The sequence below is a fragment of the Microsporum canis genome, genomic scaffold, assembly GCF_000151145.1.
Source record: "Microsporum canis CBS 113480 supercont1.1 genomic scaffold, whole genome shotgun sequence".
NCBI lineage: Eukaryota > Fungi > Ascomycota > Eurotiomycetes > Onygenales > Arthrodermataceae > Microsporum > Microsporum canis.
This window is the reverse complement of record NW_003299169.1, coordinates 2,710,416-2,721,344: the sequence shown is the minus strand read 5'-3', so window position 1 is coordinate 2,721,344 and position 10,929 is coordinate 2,710,416. Positions and strand designations below refer to the sequence as shown.

The 10,929-nt window shown below is 48.2% G+C and overlaps 6 protein-coding genes across 6 annotated transcripts in view; 3 read left to right on the top strand and 3 right to left on the bottom strand.

Annotated features, from left to right (window-relative positions):
* Nucleotides 1–42: 42 nt before the first annotated feature.
* On the bottom strand, nucleotides 43–1,088 carry MCYG_00994 (conserved hypothetical protein; the record flags this gene model as incomplete). The annotated part of the gene is made up of 2 exons (XM_002850844.1): nucleotides 43–985; nucleotides 1,039–1,088. 2 exons carry the CDS (start codon nucleotides 1,086–1,088, stop codon nucleotides 43–45), a joined length of 993 nt encoding a protein of 330 aa, XP_002850890.1.
* Nucleotides 1,089–2,958: 1,870 nt separating this feature from the next.
* On the top strand, nucleotides 2,959–3,513 carry MCYG_00993 (DNA-directed RNA polymerase III subunit RPC10; the record flags this gene model as incomplete). The annotated part of the gene is made up of 4 exons (XM_002850843.1): nucleotides 2,959–2,971; nucleotides 3,046–3,255; nucleotides 3,325–3,419; nucleotides 3,478–3,513. 4 exons carry the CDS (start codon nucleotides 2,959–2,961, stop codon nucleotides 3,511–3,513), a joined length of 354 nt encoding a protein of 117 aa, XP_002850889.1.
* Nucleotides 3,514–4,210: 697 nt separating this feature from the next.
* Nucleotides 4,211–6,410, top strand: MCYG_00992 (elongation factor 1-alpha; the record flags this gene model as incomplete). The annotated part of the gene is made up of 6 exons (XM_002850842.1): nucleotides 4,211–4,315; nucleotides 4,371–4,441; nucleotides 4,508–4,566; nucleotides 4,793–4,931; nucleotides 4,987–6,027; nucleotides 6,092–6,410. The coding sequence occupies 6 exons, from the start codon at nucleotides 4,311–4,313 to the stop codon at nucleotides 6,157–6,159; spliced, it is 1,383 nt and encodes a 460-aa protein (XP_002850888.1).
* A 198-nt stretch (nucleotides 6,411–6,608) lies between these two features.
* Nucleotides 6,609–7,922, top strand: MCYG_00991 (conserved hypothetical protein; the record flags this gene model as incomplete). Its single annotated transcript, XM_002850841.1, has 1 exon — nucleotides 6,609–7,922. The coding sequence occupies one exon, from the start codon at nucleotides 6,609–6,611 to the stop codon at nucleotides 7,920–7,922; it is 1,314 nt and encodes a 437-aa protein (XP_002850887.1).
* A 262-nt stretch (nucleotides 7,923–8,184) lies between these two features.
* MCYG_00990 (glutaredoxin) lies at nucleotides 8,185–8,631 on the bottom strand (the record flags this gene model as incomplete). Its single annotated transcript, XM_002850840.1, has 3 exons — nucleotides 8,185–8,342; nucleotides 8,417–8,515; nucleotides 8,580–8,631. The coding sequence occupies 3 exons, from the start codon at nucleotides 8,629–8,631 to the stop codon at nucleotides 8,185–8,187; spliced, it is 309 nt and encodes a 102-aa protein (XP_002850886.1).
* Nucleotides 8,632–10,193: 1,562 nt separating this feature from the next.
* The window catches only part of MCYG_00989 (conserved hypothetical protein), a gene marked incomplete at both ends in the record, with an annotated part of 1,786 nt that continues 1,050 nt past the window's right edge, over nucleotides 10,194–10,929 (bottom strand). Inside the window, one exon of the mRNA XM_002850839.1 lies at nucleotides 10,194–10,834. Within this exon, the coding sequence (XP_002850885.1) occupies nucleotides 10,194–10,834 (641 nt within the window). The remainder of the gene's footprint in view (nucleotides 10,835–10,929) is intronic.

Here is a 10,929-nt window from a genome sequence, read left to right as displayed (position 1 = left end):
GACCTCGTCGTTGATACCCCATAAAACAGCGGTTTTACTTCTTTACAGGATGAAATCAGGTTTATCATCAAGTTGAGAAAGGCCCTCCTGTAAAGCTCGAAAGTGAACAGTCGAAAAATACTTCTCCTTATGGGCTTTAGCCTTGTTCGGGGGAATTGCGCATGCCTGACTGATAGACAATAGATAATAGTCGGCTAGGATAAGTGTGTCCTCATCTTTAGCTGCTTTGATCATATTTGCTGTGGCATGCAACGAAACATGCTCTATCGGGATATCAGGGCGGTAATTTTGCTTAATGAGTTTGACCATGTCGTTCCAGCAGCTGCGCTCTCCTGACATGAAGGTATAGGGTTCCCATGAACCTGGCGGTGCCTTCACTAACGACGCCAGCCCTCTTACAACATCGCGTGCCCAGGTGAAATCCACTGGCTCGTTTCCGGTCCCTGGGATCACAGCCTTATTAGCCGCCCAGTTTATAGGGTGGCACTCGTCAATATCTTTGATGTACCGATTTTTACTCTGCACGAAATAGTCTGCCAGCCAGCCAATGCAGACCAAAGTCCACTCTAAATCTGTCTGGCCCCGTAGCATCTCACGAATAGGTTCGTGTATAGCGTAGTAAAAGCCAGGTTCGTCCGGATAATCTTCGATGTTTGCTGCAAACTCCGCGGGAATAAAGCGTTTGCACTTTGGGCTCTCCTGACATGCCAGGATGAGTGAGCGGTGGACGTCAGTATAGGCTGTTGACATGTCAGAGATTGTCGAGATTAACACTTCACAGTCGGCTAGCGGGCTATTCAAAGATGATAGAGTATAATCCGTGATGGCCTGAGAGATGCCCTGCCTTTCAAGTTGTGGCTTGAAGCTCCGTGTCAATATAAGGAGCTCATGGCCAGCTTCAACGAACTCTTCGCAGATGTAGCGAGTCAAGTCGCCGTAACCAGCGATCGCAACTTTCATGTCGAGTTCAAATGAATCGTACCAGCTATTCACTTACTAAACAATGGTTGGACGTGGTAGTTGTATGTAGTGACTTACGTAGATGAAACCAGAAAACAGTCGATATTTAAATATTCCCCGCTGGCCATTAACTATTACCCCGCGGAATAAATATACACCCTTCATCTACTTCTCTTGTTCAACCCAGGCACTCGTTATGAATAGATTTGGGCTTCCTCGTGAGGAAGCATTTTGCAATTTCGAAAATCACCTTGCCATCAAGGCAGATAACGTGAGAGTACGGTGCCAGTTTGTCTCCAAATGAGCTGCCCTTACCGACACCCCCGAGGGATCGAAACAAGCTGACGCATCCTTGTCCTCGCTATCGACCACGAGGGAGAGATGTATGATGGCCAATAGTGCATTTTTGAGGCCGAGAGCAAAAGTCAACCACGATATCTCCTGGTGGATTGGATAATTCCAACAGAGAGATCAAACGAGCCATATCAGTTGATATCAAAAGACCAAGTAGTAATATAATTATTATCGCTTGGGAGGAGGCCATGACAAGACACTATCTAAAACCCGAACCAAGGCTAGTAGGAGAAGCAAGGATATTCGGAGCTCCTAGTTGGGCCGTTCGTAAGTCTTCTCCGGTAGTATCTCAAATATCCATCAGTGCTCTGCTCGGCTAGCTAAACTAACCATTTAGTCACAAGTTCGAGGCACCTTCACGGGCAAAGTGACCTGGCGCTGGTGTTTCTATACCAATCTTCCGATAGGCGCCGTGGTGGTTTTGGGCCTATTGGTATTTCTTAATCTAAAGCCGCGGCAGAAAGCACAAAGGCCATAGCCGGAGCTTCTATTGAGTCTAAAACCTATTGGAAGTGTCATGTTTGTCCTTTCCATCGTTTATCTTCTGCTCGCACTCGCAGGGGGTGGAACAACTTATGCCTGGTCTAGCGTCCTGCTCACCGTATTTGGACTAAGTTTCATCGTATTTTGTGTGCTTCAATGGTTCCTGAAAAAGGATGCGACTGTGCCCATCTCTGTCGCCCGGTAGCGGGCCATTACGTGTACGCCGTTTTTCGAGATCTGCCCAGGCGCATCTTTCTTCACCTTGTTCATTTGTCCCGATCTGGATGATTTTCCATAGATCTTATCTCTAGGTGGTGTAGCAATGCTAACCCATCTCCCATGCAGGTTCACGCGATTAAAGCAATTGACGCCGCCACTGAATGGGTGAATAACTTACCACTGATTCTGTTATAAATTGTGTGGATTACCATATCAAGTGGTCTGGTCATTCGATTCGGCTACTACGCCCCTTTTCCTAGCTAGCTCGGTGTGATATCCATCTGGAGCTGGTCTCTACCTGTTACTTAACACTTCCAAACGGGGGATTATCATTTCTCTATGGCTTAGGTGTGGGTATAGGTTTTCAACAGGGCGCCATAGTTGCTCAGGCTGTCCTCGCTTTCAACGATGCAGCCGTGAGTACTACCGCTGTGGGATTCTTACAAGTCTTGGGCGGATCCGCCTTTGTGTTAGTGGATAGCCGTGTACGGAGTATAATGATGCCATTGTTCGAGCGCTTATGGTGGGATATCATAACCGCGGCCATTAGGATTTTAGGCACTATAGGAATGGGGTGGAGGAGTGTGAAATGGCCAAAGGGTGAGTTTAAGTCAACTATATCTCCTCAAGGCCACACGGTTGGAGCTCATTAATCTGATCGTTAGCGGTGCAGGCTGTATCAGGTGGGCAGTTGGTGATTTTAACTGCCATTTCCATCGTTCAAATACATCATGAGCCATGAAGTTGGAGATTTACATATTGGCAAAATTCAGCGTTGAGACTAAGTTTGGCGGCTAACCTAACTATAATTGTTGAGCTAGCTCGTTAGCGCCTAGCGCGCCAACCGGAATACCTATATTAGTAATCCTACATTTTCCTCCTATTTTGACGAACTTCAAGACAAAGATCGAGGCTTACTACCAGATAGATCTCGCGTTCACAATGCCATTGACATGTTCGTTTTCACCTTTACCATATATATGAACTTTTGTCTATGATAATAGCTAACTTCTTTGCCTCATTTCCCAGTCTGTCCAAACTGTAGCAACGCGTTGACCATCTCCAAAGCTCCCCCAACCTCACGCTACCCGGCGGGCGTCAATCGATTCGAATGCCGTACCTGTCCATACCAGTATGCTCTGGACAGAACATACTATGAGCGCACCGAGATGAAGCGCAAAGAGGTGGCCGATGTGATGGGTGGGAAAGACGAGTGGAAGAACGCAGACAGCATGCCCGGTATATTCTCACTATCTTTCCTTCCCTTCTACATTGTCTACAAAAACCAAACTGACATCCGCACTGCAGCCCAATGCCCCGCCGAAGGCTGTGAGGGTGATCGTGCGTTCTTTTACCAATTGCAGATCAGAAGTGCAGACGAGCCTATGACGACCTTCTACAAGGTGCCTTTGTCCCTCTATTTCCTTCTGTGACTCATATACATATACTGATGATGCGCAGTGTTCGGTGTGTGGCACTCGCTGGAGAGAGAATTAGTGCTGTTTTGGTACTCTTTTTTTCCGCCAGAGGCTCTCTTCGCGTTTCTACTCACGAGCTTTATCCTCCTAACCAAGCAAGGCCCTGGCAGCGGAACTTGCCCTTGTCCCGCCTGCCCAAACTTCTACGCCCGCGTCACTTCGGCGCCACCAAGTCGCCCAAGCACCCACCGGGATAACCCACCAGGACACGTAACTTGATACCCCCAAGGACAAGAGGTGCTAATCGATAGATGCAAGAAAGCACAATAACACAGCCTTGGTCAGTTAATACACATGACCTTCTCGTAGACTGTAGTCTTAACTCATTAACCGCCGACTCCATATATATCATCTAACTCTGTAATATCAATCTCTATACATAAACATCAATTTTTCGCATCATCTTGTTCATATCTTCAACTGTCAGAATTTTCATAGTGGGGTGAGAAGAAAAGTCTTGCCCCTCCGCCGCCTACCTGATTGGGTTTAGTGTCATCTCGCTAGTCCTCTTTTAGCTGTCCGCGCCCCTCGCCCCGCCATATACAAAAAGGCCCCTCGCTCGTCGCCTTCACACAGAAAAATTCTTTTCTTCTTCTTTTTTTTCCCTTTCTCTCCTTCGTCTGCTTCAGTACGTCTCTCCCTTCCCATATACATCTGGTTCCCTTCCTCTCTCTCTTCTATCATCAAGATAGCTAACTTACTCGCAGCACCTCTACGCAAATCGGCCGTAGTATCTGAGCGTTCTGCTGAATTCTTCTAGTATCTTCCAAAGAACTACAAGACTTCAAAACACACAAACAAAAAAACACCGTCATCATGGGGTATATACTCCCATATCTCTCAATCTTCACAGTACTAGGACTAACAGCTCTTCAGTAAGGACGAGAAGGCTCACATTAACTTGGTCGTCATCGGCCACGTCGACTCCGGCAAATCCACCACTACTGGTAAGCCAGCTATCAGAGATCTCAACACCATTAAAAAAGGACACACAACTGATTAAGTCAATGCAGGACACTTGATCTACAAGTGCGGTGGTATCGACCAGCGTACCATTGAGAAGTTCGAGAAGGTAAAGGCTGCTCTCTCTACCTTCTATATTGCTTTTCGCCCTTTCAACCTACTATGTGTGCTTTTTTTCTCTGGCGGTGGGATGTGGCTTGGCGCTCGCTTGGGCAGCAAAATCTGCAACCCCCACCAACAACACCGCCATCACCACAGGCAACGATCGAGCCGCAATTCACATTCAGATTTGCTTTTTTCTCTTTTATGCCTTGATGCTAATGAACCATCTATAGGAAGCCGAAGAGTTGGGCAAGAAGTCCTTCAAGTATGCCTGGGTTCTTGACAAGCTCAAGGCTGAGCGTGAGCGTGGTATCACCATTGATATCGCCCTCTGGAAGTTCGAGACCCCCAAGTACATGGTCACCGTCATCGGTATGCTTTATCTGTTTCCCATTTATAGTTGCGACCAGTAACTAACAAAAAGTAGATGCCCCCGGGCACCGTGACTTCATCAAGAACATGATTACTGGTACCTCCCAGGCCGACTGCGCTATTCTCATCATTGCTGCCGGTACTGGTGAGTTCGAGGCTGGTATCTCCAAGGATGGCCAGACTCGTGAGCACGCCCTGCTCGCTTTCACCCTCGGTGTCAAGCAGCTCATCGTTGCCATCAACAAGATGGACACCACCAACTGGTCTGAGTCCCGTTTCGGTGAAATCATCAAGGAAGTCACCAACTTCATCAAGAAGGTCGGCTACGACCCCAAGGGTGTCCCATTCGTCCCAATCTCTGGCTTCAACGGTGACAACATGATTGAGCCCTCCACCAACTGCCCATGGTACAAGGGATGGAACAAGGAGACCAAGGCCGGTGGCAAATCCTCTGGTAAGACCCTCCTTGAGGCCATCGATGCCATTGACATGCCCACTCGTCCCACCGACAAGCCTCTCCGTCTCCCACTCCAGGATGTCTACAAGATCTCTGGTATCGGAACAGTACCAGTCGGTCGTGTTGAGACTGGTATCATCAAGCCTGGTATGGTTGTCACTTTCGCCCCCGCCAACGTCACCACTGAAGTCAAGTCCGTCGAAATGCACCACCAGCAGCTCGTCCAGGGTGTTCCCGGTGACAACGTTGGCTTCAACGTCAAGAACGTCTCTGTCAAGGAAGTCCGCCGTGGTAACGTTGCCGGTGATTCCAAGAACGACCCACCAGCTGGCTGCGCCTCTTTCAAGGCCCAGGTCATCGTCCTCAACCACCCCGGCCAGATCGGTGCTGGTTACGCCCCAGTCCTTGACTGCCACACTGCCCACATTGCTTGCAAGTTCTCTGAGCTTCTTGAGAAGATTGACCGCCGTACTGGTAAATCCGTCGAAACCAGCCCTAAGTTCGTCAAGTCTGGTGATGCCGCTATTGCCACCATGGTTCCATCCAAGCCCATGTGCGTTGAGGCTTTCACTGACTACCCACCACTTGGTCGTTTCGCCGTCCGTGACATGAGACAGACCGTTGCCGTCGGTGTCATCAGTAAGTTTCCACCCTAAGTACCACCTCAAGCCATCACTTGCATAATACTAATTCATCTCTACAGAGGCTGTCGAGAAGTCCACTGGTACCGGTAAGGTCACCAAGTCCGCCGCTAAGGCCGCCAAGAAGTAAATCATTTAACCTACCTCTTGATGTAACGACAACTATGATGATGAACAAAAAAATGGTTTCTGATGGTTGAGAGAAAAAGAGATGACGGTTTTTCTTTTACTCTACTTTCTCCCTCGAATAAATAAATACCTTTCCCATTTCTCCGAGGTGTTTTTTTCTTGCGGGCATATGAGAATCCACAAAAACACCACTCATCGTCTCCCTCTCCGTATTAGATAAAACCCGGTTTCAATTTACATAAAATTTCAATTCTCTTTTCTCCATCCGCCCGTGTTCTGTAGTTAGCTAAATCGAAGAAGTTCTGACTTTGAAGAGAAGTATTGTTAGTATGCAAACATGGCAAACATCACAATTCTTGCCAACCCAGTACTATGTAGTTAGATAACTGATTCGAAAGGTTAGCCCACAGGTTTAATATCAACTAGACAACAGCATTTGATGCCGCAGTCATGAATTCCCTTCCTCCATCCCTCCATATCTCCCTCTGTCGGCAGCTCACACAATGCTCTCGGCGAAATCTCCTTCGGCAGCAGCCTCGATGGCTCTCTACCTCCCACACCCCCCGAGCGGCGGCATCAACTGCTAAGACGGCCACAAGGGAAAGTGTGCGGTATTCCACAAAGACGGCCCGTGACCAGCATGTACAGCATAAAAGATCAATGGCCATATCGGCCGCTGGACTAGTAGCATGTGCAATTGCCATGTACGGCGCCGTGACATATTATTTCCCCAGCGGACTGGACGCAGAAACAAACCCCAATGACAAACAAGACAAGGCAAAGAATGGCGGAGCAATCAAACTTGAGGGGCCAGCAGGGGCTGGAATGAATGAATCCTCTACCGTGATCATCGATGGCATCGAACAGGTCCCAACAGGAAACTCAACGATACCTAATTTCCCCAAAACCATCCGCCTGCCCAAGACAATTGACACCGGCAACCCAGATGTCAGAATCGGCGACGAGCTACCTATCAGTGATAACGTAAACGACAAGACGGCTGATGAATACCAGCTTCTCGGCCTTGGGCTTCGCACCGTTTCATTCCTCAGCATCCAAGTCTACGTTGTGGGACTTTATATAGCTACGGCAGACATTCCCGCCCTTCAGGCACGACTTATACAACACGGTGCCAATCCTGTCGTACCAGGCGTGGCTCCCACTGATGCTGGACCGGCAGCCACCTCACTCGTACCCCATGAGCGCGAAGCACTCCAGACCTCCTTGCTAGAAGCCGAAAAGGGCGAACAGATAATGGACCATATCCTTCGACAAGGCGGTATACGTACCGTTTTCCGAATCGTGCCAACACGAAACACAGATTTCCTTCATCTGCGTGACGGATGGGTGAGAGCTATCACTGCACGAGCCCAAAAGGCGAATTCACGGGTCAAACAGCTGGCCGGTGGAGAGAAGTCAGGTACTCCAGTCAACACTGAGTTTGAAGATGACTCATTCGGGGCCTCCCTAGCCGAGTTTAAGAAATTGCTAGGTGGAGGGGTGCGGAAGAATGTACCCAAGGGCCAGACGTTGCTTTTGCTTCGTGATAAGCTTGGTGGGTTGGGGATGGTGTATCAGCCTGGTGAGACGAAGCCGATGACATGGTTGGGTAGAGTTGGAGATGAGCGTATCGGACGGTTGGTATGGTTGAATTATCTCGCTGGAAAAACCGTGGCGAGTGAGAGTGCGAGGAAGAATATTATCGATGGTATGATGGGTATCGTCGGCCGGCCTATTGGTACGGTTGAAATGAAGGTCGTCTGAACCCGTTCATGACGAAAAATGTACGTTATAGGTGAAGTCGATGTTTTCTTCACTTTGAAAGGGTGATATATGTACTATAGCCGCTTGATATATCTAGCAATTTGTGACACTCCTAAATAAATACAAGAACGAGTCTCTCCGGCATTTAATTATAGCAAGAGTGCTAGATATAAAGCCCTTTCCCTTCCCTACGTAGAACAATCCCTCGTAAGAACGAGAAAGAGTGCTGGAGATGTTTTTATAGCCATACACGTACAGCCGTCTAGACAGCACCAGCCTCCTTCAACAAGGCCGGCAACTGAGCGGTCTTCGCAGTGAGGTCAGAGTTACCACCGATGTGCTGCTGCTTGATGAAGATGTTGGGAACGGTGCGTTGCTTGGTGATCTCAAGGAGAGCATCCTGGATAGCAGGGCCGTCATCTATCAATTATCCAACCGTCAGTTCGTACTCTTCTCTCCGATGGCATAACCATACGACAGGACTCCCAACATACCAACTTTGTCGAGTTCCAAGGTGAAGAACTTGGCCCCATGAGAGTTCAGCAGTGCTTTGGTCTCATTGCAGTGAGGGCAGTAGGACTTGGAGAAAACAACTGCGAATAAGATAAGTTGTTAGCCATCTGTTTTTCCACCCATGCAGCGCCTCTTAAGACTCACCCACGCCGTTGTCGGCGATGATTTTCTCGGCTTTGACTCTGGCAGCAGACATGGCGGCTGGTGACTGTGAGGCTACGGAGCCAAAGAGGCGGCGGAATATGGAAGCTATGGTGGGCAACGATAGATGGATAAGAGATAGAAAAGAGAGAAGAAGAAGACGGCAGGATTTGCGGGGTGGCAGCGATATAAATAAAAACCCTTGAAGCGTTCCTGGTTTGCCGCGGGGGGAAGTTTTGGTGGTGCCGCAAGGATGAAGAAGTTAACTTCACTACATCAGCTACAACGTACTATGGTAACAACTACAGAAGAGTTCTAATACTATGCCTATCTATACGAAGGGCGCAGATCACGGCAGTTGGGAGATACATACGACAAACACCGCAGAGATGTAACAATTACAGGGTACAGGGTAGTCAAGTGAGTACAGGCCGGATGTGTTTTCATCCCACCGGACGGTTAGATAAGTACTTATATCGATTTCTACTGAGTTTGACACTTACTGTCTTATTAGAACACTCATCTATATCAATTATGAGCTTCTTTGCCCTGTCCATTGATCTCATATATCAGAAATACGAGTGCCTTACGCTGTTCAACTCCAATCCGAAGTTGATGAGTTAACCACTTAGAGGGCGTGCATGTCTTCCATGCCCTCACGAAGCAGCATTCTATCATTTTCAAGGCAAAGGGAGAGAGCTCTTAAATCCTGTGGGAAGATAGCTAGAGAGCGGATGCTACCGAATCGAAGTGCATTTTGGTATCTGGTGTTTAGAAAGGAATAAAACGCAAGGCAAGATGAACGGTAGACAACAAGAACAAACTGAACGGATTCAAAGAGACGGAGAGATGGGAGGTCTCACTGTGATTTAACGCTGGTAAATAACAAACGGGCTCAAAAAAAAAAGAAAAAGAAAATAACAATCTTCAATCTTCAATATTTCAAAAAATCAAAAAACCTGGGGCGCATGAGACAGGACTTGGAGAAAGGTGGGATAGGAAAATCAACCACGTATGGTTTCCATGGAATGGAGGGTATCGGAGGTGGTAAAATATGGAAATATGTTGGTGTAGAAGCAGTGGGATAGGGAGTGTATAATTCTCTGTGGTAAAGGTGGTAATTATGATGGTGGTGAGGCATCCGAATTGAGGTAGATATAAGGCAATAAAATGAGAATACCGACTGGCGAAGAGACTATAGTAGGATTATAGCAGTCAAGAAGCAGAAGCCAAAAGACAGGGAAAAGAAAGAATGGAAGGTAATATGAAAAGAAGTGTACAACTTGACGCTCCAATTCGATTTCGGGAGAATAGGCAAAAAGATAAATGAAGGGCAGAAGCAAGGGTTTAGAACAGCCAAATCGCCAATCACCAGTCACTTTTATCGAGAAGATAGGAAATTATCAGCAAGGGATGTTGCGGGGAGAGGATGGGAAAAGGCAATGTAGCTTTGAGCTAGAGCTGCTGGACGCTCAGTGGAAGCCGGATAGATGAGAGAAGCTGGAACGAGCAAAGCAGATATTGAACTAAATCAATATAAAACGAATATCAATAGAAAAGAATGGAAAGCAAAAAGAGAAAAGAGAAGCGTGATCATTGAAGTTGGTTAGGAATGGGCTACATGACAATGCAGCAACCACAGCCCTTCTCCTTCGCCGGTGGCGCCTCTACGTGCACTGGTTTCGGTTGAACAGCAGAGATCGAGTTCAGTCTCGCCTGGGCTGACGTGGACTGCACGCTGGGGACAGTCTTATACCCTACCGCATTCGTAGCGGGATCAGGGCTCTTGACTCTTGTAGACAGTGGTTCTGTAGGGGAAAGGGTTTCCAGTTGCGGTTTCTGTTGGCTATCCTGCTCTGGCTCCTGATTGGGCGAAGGTAACGGCTTGACTGCTGAGCCATTGCTATCGTACGTCTGCACAGTGAGAGGAGAGAAATCCCGGCCGTAGATGGCGGGGACTTTACCCTCACGCTCCCACTGCTCTTGTTGCATCCGCTTGGCGTGTGTGGGAATGACCTGCTGGTCGGGAGGTAGGCGCGGGTCGGGCTTATACATGGTTGCCAGCCATGGAGGGTCACTGTCGGGTCTGTTGATGCCGGAAATTGCGGCGCTCGGGGGTCGATTATCGCCTGACCGCGTTCCGGGACGGGCATTTGGGGTACTACTGGTGCTGCTGCCGGTGTGGTTGCTGTTGGGGGTTTTGGGCTTCTGGCTGACGGAAGCTTTACGATTGTTAGGCGGTTGTGAGGTTTTCCGTCCTGCTGTTGTTGATTTAGATGGAGTCTTTGTTTTGGAAGGGAAGGATTGGAGGTACTGGTGCTGTTGCTATCCTGGGTTGTGATCTCTGGTTTTG